At 39.3% G+C, this 19,229-nt stretch overlaps 1 protein-coding gene across 5 annotated transcripts in view; it reads left to right on the top strand.

Annotated features, from left to right (window-relative positions):
- The window catches only part of COL19A1 (collagen type XIX alpha 1 chain), a 223,059-nt gene that overhangs the window by 94,730 nt on the left and 109,100 nt on the right, over window positions 1–19,229 (top strand). For all 5 annotated transcript variants that reach the window (XM_054821680.1, XM_054821681.1, XM_054821682.1 and 2 more), the window contains one exon: window positions 14,141–14,194. In XM_054821680.1, the coding sequence (XP_054677655.1) occupies window positions 14,141–14,194 (54 nt within the window). The remainder of the gene's footprint in view (window positions 1–14,140; window positions 14,195–19,229) is intronic.

Here is a 19,229-nt window from a genome sequence, read left to right on the forward strand (position 1 = left end):
GTAGGAGGCCTCTTGCATGGTAGGCCCAGATGTGGAGCTCTGGGCGAGAAAGCAGCTCTGAAGAAACAGCCAGGCCTGTTCTGAATGAGCTATCTGGGGTATCAGAAGCATTGCAGCTTCATTAGTGGGCACTCTGTTGAGACGTAAGGCTTAATAGCATGAGCAGAGTGGCAGGTCATTTGGATGTACTGCTTCCAGTAAGGACTACTTCTGTGCCACCTTGGAGATTTCTTTGAAGACATATCCAGAGCTGGATGACTGGGTACCATTACAGGTATGGATGCCTAGAAAAGATGTACTAGTTTGGAGACAGCTAAGGCTGTAAACCTTTTGAGCTGTAATTTTGATATATGGTAATTAACTTGAAATTAATGTAGCAATTTTTATCTATAAGGAGTGCTGCATGTTTAGCATCTAAGAAGACATTCTGGAGGAGCAAAGAAATATCCATGGGCAGTGGCAGAGAGCACAGCATCATCCTCTCTCTGTGTAGGCATGTAGTTTCCATTTAACAACTCTGAGGGTTGTGTAGCAGCAGTGGGGTGAATGCTGGGGCTTGGATCAGGTCACCTATGTACAGGAGAGAGGGTAGAGGTGGGCATGGACCTGGAGTGGGCTACTTGGGGAGCACAAGAAGAATGGATGGTGAATGTATGTGTGTTTCTGAGAGCAATGGAGGAGACTGAGAGTACTAATGTGGGAATAAGGCCAAGATCTAGTGTGTCCTAGCTCTTCCATTTGACTGCACTGCCTTCCATAAGGTATGTGGTCTGGATGCTGTCTGTAAGTAACAAATCTTACTTTTTTTTGGAGTCAAAAGTAGAATACAGAATTTCTGGTTTCCTTGCTTTTTGTCAGCTTGGTTAGTGAATTGTTTGTATTCTGCAATGAGTGGAAGGTGTCCCACACTCAGCCTGTGCTTCTGGTTCACCAGAAGAAAGGGGTCATCCTCTGCTGCAGCTACCTAGTCTTTTAGCTCAAGTGATAAAGCTTATTGCTATGAATTAAAATATTCTCCCTTCTGACTCCACAAATGATCTTCAGTGAAAGGCCTTATAATTCATTATGACAGATAATTTTTGTTGTTTACCATTTATTAATCTGAGCAGACTGAATTTAAAAAAGATGATTGCTGAGTCAAAAGATAAGAAATGCCAGAATAGAATTAATTTGCAAACTAAATGTGACCTCAATTGGATTAGAGAGAGGCCTGGAAATAGCCCATCATATGAGTGTTCCCACAAGATAGTCTCAGAGAAGTAGATCTGACTGAAGTTCAACATCCAGACATTTTTGTTCAAACTTACTTTCTTATCACTGTTTCTGGATTTCTTTTTTTGGTCTGCTTGCTATTTTTGATTATCTGTGCTTTCTCTCTTCCCTTTTTTCTGGCTCATAACTTACCTTTCCTGTTGTGCAGACACCCACCTATACACATATTTTTTCTATTCTCTTTCCCTATTTTACTTTTCCAAAAGCTGTTTACATTTCACTGATACTTTTGCATAATATCTTTGAGGAAAGTTGTCTTTAACTGGAAGTGCTGTGAGAAGTGTACCATAATGTGTACTTCAGCTCCTTACAGATCTCATGGGTTCAGGATAGCTTCAGGTGGTGTTATTGATCTGGACTTACAGTTAGCTAGGAAACTGTAAAATTTTTAAAAATTAAAGTAGTTTCATATGGTTGTAATTCTCAGTATTTTCTCACAGTGTAACCTAGGTGGGATATTTTTTCTCAATCCCAGATCTGGTGATAGGTTTAGCATTGAGTGAGTGTATTTCCTTGATTTCCAGCTGAAAGTGCACATTTACACTAATACGCTTGTATGTTTACGTACATACTTATGTGCCTACTACAATAAGTCATCCCTTATATTTCCAGGAAATATAATACAATCATGAAAAAATTAGTAACATACCATGTAATAGATTTCTAAATTAAATAACTTCTGACTTAATTATTTTGATTTACTGCAGTGCAGTTATTAAAGGAAAGCTTTCTTTACCAAGAACTTTAAGCCAGAAAGGAGGCTCTGGAGGAAGAAGGCATTACAGCAATAGAGAGTAAGCACAACTGAATCCTTGCTGGCAGGTGCAGCGTATTACTTTAGCATAGCAAACTGAACAGAGCTCCTGACATGTGAGTCTCCTTTCTTTCAAACGGGAGGCAGTTTTTGGGAGTTGCTGAGCAAAGATACACCGTAAGACTGCGCTGGTGGGACTCCTCCACAGCAAGGAGGCCATCAGTACACTGCAGCTGCTACTATCAGTGAGATTATGTTGTATGCACTGTTGCAGAGGATTATTCAGTATGAAAAAGGAATACTGGCAGATATCTAATAAGAAGAGGCAATAGGATCATCTAATAAAACAGTATTGATGCTGCAATCTTAGAAAACATCATTTAGGATAAATTGCATATATGCTTATGCAGCCTTGTAGTTTTTAGTTCAGCTTCATATTGTAAGACCTCTTTAAAAATGTGATATTTCTAAAATAGACATGAATGTGAAGAACTAAATTGGCAGATGTAATACATGTGTTTAAGTCAATGGGCTCCCTAAATGGGCTCCTGCAATTCTGAGTGAGAGTTGTTTGCAATTAGGATAAGGACCAGAATTCATGATCAGAGTATGATGACAGAAGAAACAACAGAACGGCTACTCACTTTGGTCACTGTAGAACACATGACAGAACCTTTGTTCATGACTATACCAAAAATAAAACTCATTCTATGCATGTGAGCAGGGGAAGCTTTCCACAACCTGCAAAGACAGATGTGGATGTTAATACTGAAAAGTCAGCAACATATGTGTTTAAATGTATTTAAGTCTCCAAAGCACTTTTTTTTTTTCTCCCCTTAGCAGTAGCTGATGTTTGTTAAGGTAATACAGTCAATGATAAAAACAGTCTTCTTTCCCCATCTTCTCCTTTCTAGCTGCTTCTTCCTATCCCCAGAGTCTCTGTGCGCTGCTATTGCAACTGTATGTGTGATGCCTAGTAAAATAAATCAGGGAACTGTTTTGACCACAAAAAGCCTCTGTTTACTGGGTTATATCCCAGCAGATTCTGATTCTGTTTCTCCAGACTGCTGCCTAGCTGTCGTTCAGCAACCAAGGTATTCCAGAAGAATAGGCATGTTTTAATGACCAGAAGGTGCTTCAGTTCTATATAGATGACTTTTTGGGATGGAATAGAACAGTGTGATTCCTTTTGGATGAAGCTAAACTGAAAGATGTATTCCAGGAACAAGCCTAAGATGCTGCAATTGCTAATGGCTCTTGGCTTCATGAAAACAGACTAAAGCTATTCCAAGGTAGATTTGAAATAGCTCCAACAAAATATATATAGTGTGAACATCTGGTACGCTGCATCATTTGCTCCATAGATACTCTTCTGTTGTGCCGCACTGTTTGCTAATGTAGACATACCTAGGAAATACTTACTTTGAAGAAGACCTAGCATAGTGGGCACACAAGTCAGGGTTATTAAGGCTCTTATCAAAGATCCACACAAAAGTTAAAGAATGGTAAATTGTACAGAAGTATGTGTCTAATGTAGCTAACCCAATCAGCAGCTTTATGTTGCTACTTGGTACAGTACACTCATTGGTCATGTTTGTCTCTTCTTAAATTTTAGTTTAAGAAACCAAAGACGCTAGCTTAGAAGAGTGGTTAATTTACAACAGAAGTTCAGAGTTTCTGTGACAGTAAAAGGAGACTGAGTCGTCTTAGATGTCTACAGCGAGCATATTGTTGATCTTCCTCATATGGTGAGACCAATATATATTGTGCACAGATAAGGAGTTTTGCCCTGTACTCTTTTATGAGTTTTATGTACTTATTGAAGGGCAGTGTTAATTCTGTTGTCAATAGCCAGCCAGTAGATACAGCTCAGATTTCCCAGGATGCCCTTTCTAAAGATGCCTCCTTCCCTTCTGTAGGCTGCAGAACATTGTCACTTATTTATTCCACACCCATTGATTTTTCACACTTCACTGCACAGTGGTCCAGCTAGAACAGAAATATGACAATTGTTTTCATGCACGGTACCCTATGGGCTGGTTGTATGGACAGTTGTCAGGGAAGTGGGAGCTGTGGATTTTGATCCTCTCAAAAAGAGAGAAAACTTCCTGCATTAAATCTGTAATTATTAATTTTTATGTAAAAGGCAGCCATTTCCTACTTTTCTAGTTGTGTGTTGAAGTGGCCTTAGTGAAGTCTGACTGAGCAAGGTGTGCTTATTTTGAACACAGATCAGGCCTCTTTGTCAGATAAACATCCATCAGAAGACTGAACACATCACACCTTTAGATTGTACCAGGGTCCATGAGAGCTTTACTGAAACCCCAATTTCCTGGTTACAAATGTGCGTTTTGATGACCTTAATAAACTATTTACTGTAGTCTGAAGAAAATAGAGGTAACTGCTGAATGTGTGGGTCTGATGAATGTGGTTAATAATCACAGTGACAGAAAATGCCATTATTTTGGTTGTCGTGACAGAAATAAAGCTAGAGGTGCAATCTTTGCAGAAAAGACATAGCAGTCCATCAGCTTGTGCCAACATTGATGTTGCTTTAACCATCTGCAGAACGTCTTTTAGAGTCTAAATAACAATAGCAATAGCCTGCCAAAACCATGAAAGCATGGGTGTCTAAAAAATACTACGTTCTGTGAATGCAATTTGTCAACTGCTGACAAGAACAGATTGGCTTTAGGTTGCCTTAGGAGACCAGCCTTGAAAAGAAACTAGTTTATTCCTCCTACGGAAAAATCTTCATTCAACACTAACACTAAGCCAGTATAAACAGAAACCTCCCCGCTAAAAGACAGATAGAATTTTAAACAATTGTAGCTGAAAGTCAAATCCATTTGTGGTATTTACTTAAGAAAGGGGAAAATAATGTGCTCATTAAATGAGACAGCTTTTTTCTTTTTAAGTTTTGATCTATTGATAGATACGCAAGATACTTCAAAATTGCTGTGGAGTTTGGCACTGGAAACATAGAGCCAAATTCAACTATTAGTTTTGTTCATGAGTGATGTAAGAGCAAAATTCTGTAAAAGCTCAAGTATTTGTGCAAGTCAAAACATGTATTATGATTCCCTTGTGTTGGGCACAGTACAAAAACAGAGCAGACCATTTATCACATCCCAAAGATATTATAATTAAAATGTAAGATTTAAGACAGAAGATGGATACCTACAGAATAACCAGACTTGGTTGATTAATTGAAAAATAAATAATATGAAAGATCATGCTTCACCTGTTTGTAGATCTTGTGCTCATCACACCGGAGAAGAATTGGGCTGAAGGGAGAAGTTATTGAACGGGGATAAATGGTATGACTTTGTGTAAGCCTTGCAATGCTGAGTTGTGCACTGAGTTTAGTACTTATGTTTCCCAATGTTTAAGTATGTGTGCATGAGAACCAACAAAGGAGAAGATAAATGATGAACAGAGTTTTAGCAATGACATTCCTAATGGATGGGTGTGAGCAGGATGAGGGAGCATTTGTGAAAATAGTGTGATCAAGTCCAGATGAAAGTGGTAGCTCTGTAGATAGCTGAAAAACATGTCTGTGGTCCGGATGTGATTTGTATCTGAGACGCTCACTTCAAGATTATTCCAGTTGTTAGTGACCAATAGAATCAGAATTCTTTCAGTGACAAGAGAAAGCTTTCTCAAAAAAAGAAATGTTGAAAGAAACATTTAAAACTAATTCAAAAGGTTGGATATCAACAAGAACGTACTTGAAAGTTAAGATGTTTGCTTGGACAGGAGGCAAGTCTGGAGTCGAAGTGTAAATGATGACTCATAGAAATGATTGTTGATTTTATCTTTGCAGATGAGATTAGCCAGAGACACTGTAGAAAGAGAGGAAAACTGGACCATGAAGGTACCCTGTATAGCCTCCTTGTGGAAAGTGGCATATATGAGTTGTCCAACTGAACTCATGAGTCTTACAGTTTGGAAGGCCTTTTGCTGTAAGAACATGAGGAAAAGTATAGCACAATAAATGATGTGCAATACACCAATTCTTAAACTGAAGTGATATTCCATGTATAGAATATGGTATAGAACTCAGCCAGATGGAGTGAGTAAAGAATAGAATATCCATTACTATTCACGGTGGGGTTTTTAGAGGCTTTAAAACATATTCTATGATTTTTTTTCTGTAGATGCAAATTCTTGAAATAAACACCACATTGATTTTTTTGGGAAGCTTTGAGTTATTTTAGAAAGCTATTTATATCCACTAAAGCCTCTGCACGTAAATACCAAGTAGCATTTGCAAATGAAGATCACCATGAAAAAGCTTAGTGACTTTTCCTTATAAACACATTTTACCTGACTGTACTTTCTCTGAAGAGAGTATTAATATATTCAAGTGGATGTTAAGAATGCATATTATCTAGGAGATTGAAACTCTGCTTTCAGATAGCTCATGCTTCAGGAGGTATTTTTTTTTTTATTTTTTATGAATAAAACTTTAATGTTGGGTTAAGAATTTTTATTTCAAGTTAAGTCTGAGAATATATGATCAAATAATTACCAAAAAGTGTGGAGTTTTGGATGTTGATTTTGTTTGCTTTTTCTCCTTGACATTAAAAGGTTTGAAGAAAAAAAAAAAAAGTGAAATGGTGATAATAGGATGAGCCATGGCAGGATGGCATACAGAGCAAAGTTTGCAAACCACAACATCTAAATTTCATGTGACAAAAAGCAGAGCAAACTGTGAGCATCTTAAGCCTGAGAACATTTGTTTGGAGCATTTATTATTGAATAACAAAGCTAAATGTTAGATTGTGGTTAATCTTGCATAAATTGTAGCAAGCAGGATTTATCCAAAATCTCAATATTTTTTCTTCTTGTGATGGGTAACATCCATCACCCAGAAGAATGAAGTTGTGTCTTTATGTTTGTTTTGCTCTAGTAAGTCTCTTAGATGAAACTGTATGTTATGTACTATTCTACATAGATTATTTTTCCACCTATCACAGCATTATTTAATGCCTTTTAGTGTTTCATTAATGATCTTAACTACTAGCTCTGGTTGGCATCAGGGAATGTTAGGCAGTTGCTTAGGTTTCCACAAGATAGGGTTACATTGAAGATAAGGACCAAGGCGAGCATTCAGAGATCTGTAAGGAACACATTAAGAGATCAAAGGATTTTTCACTTGTGTTTTCAATAAGGTGCTGCTGGTAGCCTTGCTGTGGCATTTTCTAGATGTGAAAGAATAGAATTAGGGTTTCCTGAAAGCTTACTTCTTAAGTATGTCATTATTCTGTAGGCTGCATAAGAAAAGATTTCAATAAGGCAATAACTGAGGACACTTTATTGCCTGCCAGGGTGCCATGGAATTGGTAGACTGTTTTAGAAATCAGTGTTTGTGGATGTTGCAAGGTGAGAGTTTAGCTTTCAGGAAGAATGTAAAAGTACACCTTTCAGGAAGAATGTAAAAGTACACCTAAACTATATGACTATATATCAAATGTGGATACGGTCCTTCAATCTAAAGAGGTTGCTAGCTTTTCAGAATACGTTTTTCTGTCCACTCCTGTTTCGTCCGTGTTATTTGGTTTGATTTTTATTTTGCTGTTCTTTATCTCTGAACTGATACTATTAAATCACTGTGCTTGGTGATAATGGCATGGTGACAGTACAAACAGCTCAGTCATACTGTTATCATGTGTATTGCTGGCATTTGAGTTCATGTTTGTCTGTCTTTCAGTGCCTTCATGAAAAAGGAGAATTTATGTATTAAATGAGAGAATTTTGACTCCTTAAGACATGTGCCTTCCACAAACACTGTAATCTTTACTCAGCAAGGATGTCATTCTAAGAAAAGCTAAAACTATTTTAACGTGTGACTTTGTCACATTTTCCAAGAGAGAGCAATCATAGCAGAACCAAGGAGCAGTCTAGAGGAAATGTTATCCTGGAAGAGTGTACAGGGTTATATCTGCCTCACCTCCATAAATTCACACATACGATTAAGTATCATCAAGTCTTTCTAGAGCGTTCTCAGGCAAAATGTGCAGTTAAGGCAATTTCATTATATCCTTAAATAGATCATTACAGTACTTCTCTGCCTTTTTAACCCCAATTCCGCTCCCATCTGCCCCCCCCCCCCCCCGAAAAACAAACAAACCACAAAACCCCAACAAACACAACCAACTTTGGGCTACAAATTAGACCTATTATTTGTATTCTTACTATGGAAAATTTATTGTCTCGTTTGTAGCATTCTTTCCCACATTTGAGATTCATCAACGTGTTCTCTGTTCACTCTTTCCTTTTTTCGAACTTTCTATCATTCTGGTTTGGAGAAGAGCAGATACCTAAAAGTTGAAAAAGTTCCATGAAAAATAATGATGCCCTGTTCTCATCAGTGGCAAGTAAGTCAGAATAACTGGATTTTTTTCAGTTTGCATTTGGCAAATGGAGAATGGAGTTTAGCCTTTTAAAAATAGCTTTGTGTTACAGACTCCTGCTCACTATATGATTCATGATAATGACCAGATCCTTTTCTGCAGTAATGCTACAGGGATTATTCTTCACTTATTATTCGTGCATTTGATTTCTCCAATTGGAGAGCACTACACTGTAATATTTATTGGACTAGATTTTTTTTTTATCACTGTTCTGACTGATTTAAGTAATTTTGCATTTTAAGGTTTTTCTACAAAGAATAAAAATGGATGGCTGCCTCATTCCTGTTGACTGGAAGAGGCAATTCATCAGTGCGCTTTTGGAGCCACGGGTTGGCCTGGCTTCAGATCATTCTGTGCCTAAGATTTTGGATTCATTTGAGGTGGATTAATTTGCCTTTATATAGCCTCTCTGGCTTAGAAATGCTGAGAGCTTCCTTGGAAACGTGATGCGTGACACTAAGCGGTAGTTAGCTGGTATGAACGTCTTTAGTATTGCTCAGTCTGTGTAAGCGAAGCAGGAAAGAAAGATCTTTCTCCTGACACATTACCTGGCTTGGTCAGGCATGACACCGATTGTTTCACAAGATGGTCATGACACAGTTTTGAATCAGAAGTTTTTTGATCATGATTTCTCGATAAGTGTATCTGCCAAGCTCTCTGAATTGTTGACGCTAATGAAGCTTTGTGATCACCTGCTGTCTTGCTGTGTCTGAGTATCCTAAATAAGTGGGTTTGGGGAGACACAGGCTTCATGGTGACATCCTTGCAGGTCATGACTCTTGATTTTAGTTTACTAGTTTAAAAGATCGTTAGTCTGCCTAGATTTCCACTCCTTTTAAGTGGTATAGTGTTTCAACAGACCTGAGGTGCTTCAACCTGAGTATTGCTGCTTTCCTGAAGTATACTATCCCATTTTCTGCAGAAAGCTTACAGGTCAGTCAATAAGAAGGTTATTGGGTTGGAGCCCTTTATAATCCCAGCTCTCCAGACATCTGTCAGCAGAAACAGAAAGAGCCGTCGGTTTGAGGTTTTTTTAACTGAAAATGCTAATTTTTTAAATTCATAACTTATTTAGGAAAAATCAATAAGCATTACTATGAGCTGGGTTCAGTTTATGAGAAGCTATGGAGAAATGAGCGCAAGAAAAGAATGTTCACATAGACCATTCTACTGTGATAGAGCTGTAGCAAAACGCAAAAGAGTATTAAAAAAAAAAGCAAGCCATAACTATCTTGAAGATATGTAAGGTAAAATCAGAGACCTTCAGAGGCTGAAAATTATCCGCACTGAGTTAGTGATACTTTATAGCTTGCCTACTTTGGAGAGTATTTCAGCCATTGTTAACAATGGTACTTGAAAATCCTTGGAACAAAGGATATCAGGAATTCCTGATTAGTATCATTGACAGCGCAGCACTGCAAAAGAAACTTCACCTTTTTAAGTAAATTTTTAGGTATGAATGTATTCTATTTCCAAATGCAATACTTTTCTATTATAATAAGGAGGCAATAGTATGCAAAGAAAAAGTTGAGTTGAAGGCTGGTACTAGTCTTGCAGAGGCCACACGTGAACCCCTGGCTCTAATTAAAGAATGTTATCACTGAGTTCAGTGTGTGGACTATTACACACAGCAGACTGAATCCCTCCCAGCGCTTATACTGGAGCAACCTCATCTGCTTCTTCCATTGGGGAAACTGAAAGCAGAATGCACCCAAAGAAATACAAATAATTCAGTGCTATTTTGGATTAGTTTTAGTTAACTAACAAACAAGGCATGTCAATTCCACAGAATCACAGAACAGTAAGGGTTGGAAGGGACTTCTGGAGATCACCTAGTCTAACCCCACTGCTAAAGCAGTGTCACTTGGAGCACGTTGCACAGGATCGTGTCCAGGCAGTTTCGTCATCCTGTTTTTGCAATAAATCGTTTTTAATTGTCTCATCTGAATATAGTATAAGCAGGCAGGAGCATTAGATATAAAACAGCATTAGCACATTTTTCTTTCTTTTTTGTTAATCTGTGAGGTAAGCCACAATGTCAATTATTAACAGCCGCCTCCGCACTGCAGAGTAACTTCAGCGATTCTATGATTTGGCTACATTTGAAGCTGTTAATTATGCAGTATAGTGCGCTCCATGAAGGCAGAATTGAGCATGACTTGGCTCAGTTCTCATGAGAATAAATTGTCAAAATTGGACCTCCGCTTGATTTGAATTCTGGCTTCACAGAGGACATGGACATTCCATACGACAGACTTGGCGAGGACAAATCATATACTCCATTAAAAAATCAGAATAGATTCATAGTAAAATCACATACCTGGCAGGAAGCTCACAGCTCTTGGGACTGCAGAGGTCCAGGCTTGTTAACAGGGGGTGCTTTTCATCATCGTAAATCCAAATATCTTGTAAATCATAAGGAAGGGAATTTTTCTTTCTTCCCTGCATTCACCAGCCACACTTGTATGTGTCTAGAACTGCCCGCCAGTATTTTGAAGTTACTGACAGCCTGCTGTAAAAGAAAAAAACATGGTCTCCAACGCATGCTGCTCATCTAACATCAAGGTGAATGATAAGCCAGGGTGAGGAGAGGGTCGTCTTTTGTTTTAGGCTCTTTGTTTAGGTTTTTATGTAAATGTAGATGTTGCATAAGAAAATGTGACAAGATACTTTTACCTTAGGTTTCCACCTATCCACTAAAGAATTTACAGGATACTCCTACTTCTGAAGCAAATCTGTACATATTTATATAATTTTCTCTTAAAGTATGAAAGGGTAAGGAATTGGCTGGATGGTTGCACTCAAAGAGTTGTGGTCAACGGCTCAATGTCCAAGTGGAGAATGAGTGGTGTTCCTCAGGGGTTGGTACTGGGACCGGCACTGTTCAACATCTTTGTTGGCACCATGGACGGTGGGATTGAGTGCACCCTCAGCAAGTTTGCCAATGACACCAAGCTGTGTGGTGTGGTCGACACGCTGGAGGGAAGGGATGCCATCCAGAGGGACCTTGACAGGCTGGAGAGGTGGGCCCATGCGAACTGCATGAAGTTCCACAAGGCCAAGTGCAAGGTCCTGCACGTGGGTCGGCGCAATCCCAAGCACGACTATAGGCTGGGTGAGAAATGGATTGAAAGCAGCCCCAAGGAGAAGGACTTGGGGGTATGGACTGATGAGAAGCTCAACATGAGCCGGCAGTGTGCGCTTGCAGCCCAGAAAGCCAAGCGTGTCCTGGGCTGCATCAAAAGAGGTGTGACCAGCAGGTCGAGGGAGGCGATCCTGCCCCTCTACTCCACTCTTGTGAGACCCCACCTGGAGTACTGCGTCCAGCTCTGGGGACCCCAGTACAGGAGAGACATGGAGCTGTTGGAGCGAGTCCAGAGGAGGGCCACAAAGCTGATCAGAGGGCTGGAGCACCTCTCCTCTGAGGACAGGCTGAGTTGGGATTGTTCAGCCTGGAGAAAAGGCGGCTCCAAGGAGATCTAATTGCAGCTTACCAGTACCTGAAGGGGCCTACAGGAAAGCTGGTGAGGGACTGTTTATCAGGGAGTGTAGTGACAGGACAAGGGGTAATGGGTTTAAGCTGAAGGAGGGTTGATTTAGATTAGATGTTAGAAAGAAATTGTTTACTGTGAGGGTGGTGAGGCACTGGAACAGGTTGCCCAGAGAGGTTGTGGAGGCCCCATCCCTGGAAGTTTTTAAGGCCAGGCTGGATGGGACTTTGAGTCTAGTGGAGGGTGTCCCTGCCCATGGCAGGGGGGTTGGAACTAGATGATCTTTGAGGTCCCTTCCAACCCAAACCATTCTATGATTCTATGATTCTGTGATTCTATGAAAGCAGATAAATCATAGAAGTAAAAATAGCTCCATAAATTGGAATGATTTTTAAATGTCCTAGAACTATATTATGTCAGTTAAGGAGATATTATGTCAAATATATGACTGTACCTTTGTAGGTGTTGCAAGGTTGTTGCAGTATAACTGATACTAGTTGAAAGATCCTGAAAGCAGTATTAAATATCCAGTGTGTCACAGTGATGAAAAGTACAATGTCATTCTTGCAGTTTCTTCTAAAAGTTTTACGTGAGCTATTTAAAGAAGAATAGTAAGTTTGGGACTTCAACTGTTATTTTTTTAAACTGACAGCAAAAGTAAATTACTATACCAACTGATGCTTTAATCCATAGAACAAAGGGGACTTTATAGATTAAACATGCTAAAATAACCAGTGTTAAATTAATTAAACATACTAAAATAACCAGTGTTAAATCCATATAACTGTTGTGTGTCATTTAAACTTTTGCAATAAATGCATAGATTTATCTGGTTTATTATTTTTTTTACAAGCAAGAAAGGCAATACTTGAGGAAAAACCTTAACAGTATGATTCAGGCTAATATGTAGCATTAGGTTTGTTATCAACAAGATGTATTAAAGTGGAAACAATGAACTAGCAAAGCTATCTTGTGTATGGGATTATTAAATTCACAGTTTGCTGTTGCTAATTTGTCAGTAGGCTTCAGTTGTTTGAGAAAGCTCGTACAAACTCATTTTGCAAAACTGATTATTAGATGAAATGCCCTCTGTCATTGCCACTGGAGGAATAGCTCCGAATCAGGGCTGTGTCACAAATGGAGTTAGCTGAATGATCTCAGTTCAGTACCATTTACCTAACAGAATTATGAAGATGATACTGACATAATGAATAGGTTCTGCTCAGACAAATGTACTCCCCTGGAGATAATTGAAATTCAGTGCAGAGCTGTTCCATTTCTTTGGTTGATATGAAGAGCTTGGACTCTAGAAAGTCAGTCCTCATGCTTTTATCAGAATTATGTTACTTTTATGATTTGACAAAGTTCAGTCTAGTGACAGAGATGCAATTATAGAGCTGTTTATACCTGTTGGTTCAGGAAGACATTCTCCCTTGAATTATGCTTCTGAGGCAGGTGTATTTTTTTCACTTTGATGAAATATGTGTTAACTACAATAGCATGGTAGTTAGAGATAATACAGAACTGAATCCTTTCATGTATCCTACAAAGAATTTTGTGTTCTGTAGTCAGTGTTTCATGAGCAAACACAGGAACCAGCCTGTATAGTTGATTCTGAAGGATCTTTCCCACCATATTTTTCTTGTGATTCCTAATGTTGTTCATTACTTGCGAGAAAATTTTCAGAACAAAAATTGTTTCCATTTTTCAAGTGCAGTCAGTGAACCATAAACCAGCATGAGTCAAAGACAAATGATAATATTGAGGACAGTTCTGTTATCAGATATTTAAAACAAGAATTGTTTGTTTAAAAACAGTCTCAGAATGAAAGCAATTAATTTCATGTCAATGTTAAGATTTTCAAAAGGAAAACTGTTCCCCAGTGTAAATTTCTGTTTCACCACCATGTTCTTGGAGCACTGTGAGAACCAAGAATATTTTTTCTGTGGTGAGTCCTTATGGATGTTCAGTGGCACTGTGAAGTACAGAGAGCTATAGCTCTCAGAGCGCTAGACATTTTTCAGAGGCATTTATTTGGAAAGAATTTATGTTGGAATGTAAGAAATAATTTTGCTTGTGCAGGCAGCAATGTATATGTTGCACTTCATGTAGAACAGACCAGAATCTTCAAATATTTCTCCTGTTAAAAAACATCATGGGTATTTGTCTTGTATATATAATAAAATAAATATTCATTCTTTTAGGGTGAAAAAGGAGATAAAGGAGAACCAGGACGAGAAGGCATTCATGGAAGAGAGGTAAACTGAATGATACTGAAACAGTCAAGTTACCAACTTTTGGGGGGGGGATTGTTAAGCAGTGAAATTCAGAATGTATGTAAGGAGAGTGATGGATTTAGAAAACATGTATGCCCAGAGAGTTAACATCCACAAAATGATGGGGCAAGAGCTGCATTCAGGTGAGGTGTGAGTTCTTAGGACTTCAGGTTGGACATGAGAGCTGTAGGTAAGGATGTGATAGGTTCCATGATATTTTTTGCTGAGGGCTCATAAGATAAACTGAAATGAGCGTGGGGATTAAAGCAACACAATATAGATGAGAATCATTTGTGGGTGGATAATCTGCTGGAAAAGAGGGCGTTTCTGCAGGCAGGGTGAAGCTAGGCCTGGAGCCTTGGTTTCTGAAAAGGATAATACACAGGCTGTTAGCCATTCCTGAGAGCCACGGGTCGGTCACTCTGCCATGTGGCTCATATGATAGAAAATTTGAGTTAAAATGTCACTTTTTTTTTTCTCTGTGTCATGGTTTAGGCCCAGCCGGTAGCTGGGTGCCACACGGCCGCTCACTCACCCCTCCCCCAGCGGGACGGGGAGGAGAAGTATAACAAAAGGCGAGATAAGGACAGGGAGAGATCACTCACTAATTACCATCACGAGCAAAACAGACTGAACGTAGAGAGGAGAGTCATCTAATTTATTACTAAGCAAAACAAAGTAGAGCAATGAGAAAATAAAATCAAGTCTTAAAACACCTCTCCCCACCCCTCCCATCTTCCCGGGCTCAACTTCACTCCCGGCTTCAACCTTCCCCCCCTCAGCGGCACAAGGGGGCAGGGAATGGGGGTTGCGGTCAGTTCAGCACACGTTGTCTCTGCCGCTTCTTTGTCCTCTGGGGGAGGACTCCTCTCAACGTTCCCCTGCTCCAGCATGGAGTCTCTCCCACGGGCTACAGTCCTTCACAAACTGCTCCAGCGTGGGCCTCTCCCATGGGGTGCAGACCTTCAGGAGCAAACTGCTCCAGCGTGGGGTCCCCCACGGGGTCACAAGTCCTGCCAGCAAACCTGCCCTGGCGTGGGCTCCTCTCTTCACGGGTCTACCGGTCCGGCCAGGAATTTGCTCCAGCATGGGCTTCCCACGGGCCACAGCCTCCTTCAGGTGCCTCCACCTGCTCTGGCATGGGGTCCTCCACGGGCTGCAGGTGGAATCTCTACACCCCCTCATCCTTCCTCCATGGGCTGCAGGGGGACAGCCTGCTTCACCATGGTCTTCACCACGGGCTGCAGGGGAATCTCTGCTCCGGCACCTGGAGCACCTCCTCCCCCTCCTTCTGCACTGACCTTGGTGTCTGCAGAGTTTCTTACATCTTCTCACTCCTCTCTCTGGCTGCAAAAGCTTTTTCTAACTGTTTTGTTTTCCTTCTTAAATATGTTATCACAGAGGCGCTGATTGGCTTGGCCTTGGCCAGGGGCGGGCCCATCTTGGAGCCGGCTGGCATTGGCTCTATCAGACACAGGGGGAGCTTCTAGCAGCTTCTCACAGAAACCACCCCTGTAGCCCCTCCCGCTACTAAAACCTTGCCACACAAAACCCAACACACTCTGCAGATGTCACTGCCTACTTGATTAATTGGCTTGGTCCATATTTGAGGTAAAGCATGAATCTGCATCTAAAAATACTGGATAACCCTGGTCATTGAGTTCACATTCAAGTTTGAACCTGAGCTAACAACTATAGACATGTCCAGTGATAAACCTTACTTTTGCCTAATTTATTTTTGTATATTTTAAACCAAGATGAGAGGGCAGAAAATCAGATACTTTTTTTCAATGCAATACTAAAATGGCCAACCAGCATGATTTCAACATCAAGATTTAAAAAATAATAATAATCAAGCCAGCAGTTTTCTTTATCCCCCTCCTCCCCTCCTGTCTCCTCCTTGACCTAGCTGGGGATCAACCTGGGGTTAGCTTTTAAGGCAGGATACTGTTGGCTCTCCCATTGCAAAACATCACATTTGAAGGCAGAGAGCATCTCACTGAGGGATCTGAACTTGACTGCCCAAATTCTGCAGGGAATGACTGGCATTAGTACTGCAATCCAGCTACAGGATTTGGAAAAAGCATTCAGCAAAGCTTTTTTAAGCAACTTTACCAAAAGAGTCAAAGGTTCAGCATTTGACACAAAAATGCTATGACAGCCTAGCTGGGTCTACTGAAAATGCAGTAAAACAGACTACACAATTATGACACTTTTTATGTCATCTGGCTTTCTACACACACTGTAACCATAAAAATATGGTTCCTATTTTAGGTTATTTTAATTTAATGCTAGAAAAATCAGGCTTTTTTTTACTAATAGTGGATGTCTTCCATATGAAAACATATGCTATGTACTGAGCTGAAACTTCGTTTAGGTATTCAAAGAGGTATTCTCTTGTAGCCTGCCTGCCTGTAAAGGTGAACCATATACTTGTGTTATGCATACATAGATGCTGACAGCATGGAAAAAACACATCTGTGTTTCTTTCCATAGCTCTGGGGACATTTCTGTGTTGGTCTTACATGATCTCCTTTACTACATGGGATCTTGTTCCCTAAACCTTTTAGGAAGAGTAAGGTATACCAAGTATCTGGTGAACTCTGGAAGATATTTGACATAGTGGCACTGTGGAAGTGTAAAATACCGAACCTTTATGGTTCGAAATATTTACTGAACTGTTGGTAATGTGTCAAGAAATGGTAGATTATCTTCATGGGAACTGTCATTAAAACATTTTGGAAGTAAAATTGCACAAGGCAGTATAATATGGTATTGTTTGAATTGACACATAATTCCTTTTTAACAACGCTTTTATAAAATGCTTTGGATTCAGTTATCACTGTGCATGGAAATGCCAGTCATTAAGTTTAAATTTAAAGGACTCTGTATCACTGAGTCTTGGTTGCTATCAGAGTGTCTCAAACTCATTCCACGTGCAGAAATGTAACATCTGATATTTCTGAAATAATCACATTAATCTGCTTACGTGGGTGTAATCTGCAGTGCTGTATAACGAAAGCCTGAAAACACTTAAAGCTAGCGGTACCGGCTGCTGGCAGCTGTTGTCTCTGCCTGGGGGAGTGAGGGTTTCCATATTCACAAGTGAAGAACTTGAAAATGATGCCTGAACATTGTATCTTGCACAAATGGTAGAAACATATTTGAATTTATTTTAATCAAAATCAGGAAAGTAGGTGTCACAGAACAGTTTCGCTTGCTGTCACTACTTGTATTTTCTTAGCTGTACAAAAAGTTCTTGCTGGAATGAAGTAGCATGACAGAGGGGAAGCCAGACTTGATTTGGAGACTAGAGTTTCTGTAATGGTGAAGAGACACCTAAAAAGTTTAATTCCCTCATCCCTCACTGGTTGTGCTAACTGGGTCAGTTAATCTCATTGAGAACCAGGTTTGGATGCAGGAACTGTGAAAATATTTAACTGCTCTGCGCATCTCCCAGTTTATCACTCTGGGAATCTGAGCCAAGATCTACAAAGCTGTGTCCCAGTCTGGGACATTATTCAAAATCCATCTGACAACATGAATACTTTACTATAAATACTAGTAATGTGGTTGCCATTGTTTTTAGCTTCTTAAGGAGTAGTTATAAATGATTTAATATATTACTAGTGTAGTCCTCCTGTGGTATGTGTTCACATTACATCTGTAAGCAGGTATTTGCCTGTATAATATAAACAGCCAGTTTGCTTGAGTAGTATTTCTGTTTTATCCCTTGAGACTTTTTTAGCCACTAGACATTAGTAATGCTATCATTTGTATCACTGTAACAAGTGGAGCTTCATAGATACACTGTCTGAAAGAAATCCTGATAAATAGAGTTTCTTCTCCATCACGCTCATATCCCATATGGAATATGGACAAATTTACAATACAAATATTCCTGAAACTATCTGTGGGGTAAGATCTATTTTGTATTCAAATGCTTCTCAGTTGAACTGAAATGGAAAGAAAATCATTATCATTGAAAGTTCTAGACTCTTTTTGGAGTTGCATCTTGATCAGTGATGCAGGTAGGAAGTGAATACCATGGGATACTACCAATTAATGTTTTGCTGACATAAATGAAATCTTTCTGCAAAAGTAAGTGAAAACAGAAAATTTTATCATATCTATCAGCCTGTGTCATGCATAGCTATGGGAAGAATAGAGTCTTTCTTGTAAATTGTAATAAAAAAAGAAAGTGTAAAAAAATCTGAAATTAAAATCTAGTGTATCATCTCCACAGCATTAAACCAAGTGATTCACTAATATATTTTTTTTCTCCTGCTGGGAAAGGTGATATCCTAAATGACTTCTTAAAAGCTTTCCTACATAAAATATTGTCATTCTTTACATACCTGATATCAAAAGATGGAACTCTGAAGTACAATGAAAAAAAGTCCCAGGTTTTCAATGGAAAGATGGAAAACATATCAGCCTTTTTATTTTTATGCTTGTGGGAAAAGGTTAACAGGAGTATGAACATTTTTAAAGAGATCCAGTGTCTTGATAATGATAGTAACAGTCATTTACCTTCACATCCTCATGGCCTGTATCTCTAATCTGGAACTCTTTCAGTGTTAGCATTGTAAGGAAATATTTGGATAGGAAGGGAAGAATCCTATTGCCTGAAAGCATGAAGTTGGTAATGATATTTAATTATAGCTAGAGTTTGAGGATTCTACTAGGAACAAAAGTATAAGGAGATAGTAGGCTTTGCTCTCAATCCAGAAAATTCTAGTAGTCTAGCAATTTGAAGTTTTTTAATGACAGTATTGAGAAAAGAGCAATGGCAATAATTAAAAGTACATGAGACACAAATTAAAAAAATAGTACATTGTTTGGAGGTTGGCAAATACTTTGCTAAATTAGAAAAGTTATCCCAACATGTGCAGCTTGGTGTTGCACAGCTGACTCTGAGGCTGTTATTTTAATTTAGATTTTAAGGCTGTTCTGTGGAGAAAGCATAGGTCCATTGTCTTACTCATTAGAATATTTCCAAGTTTTCTCACTCAGT

Source organism: Grus americana, chromosome 3 (genome assembly GCF_028858705.1).
Source record: "Grus americana isolate bGruAme1 chromosome 3, bGruAme1.mat, whole genome shotgun sequence".
NCBI lineage: Eukaryota > Metazoa > Chordata > Aves > Gruiformes > Gruidae > Grus > Grus americana.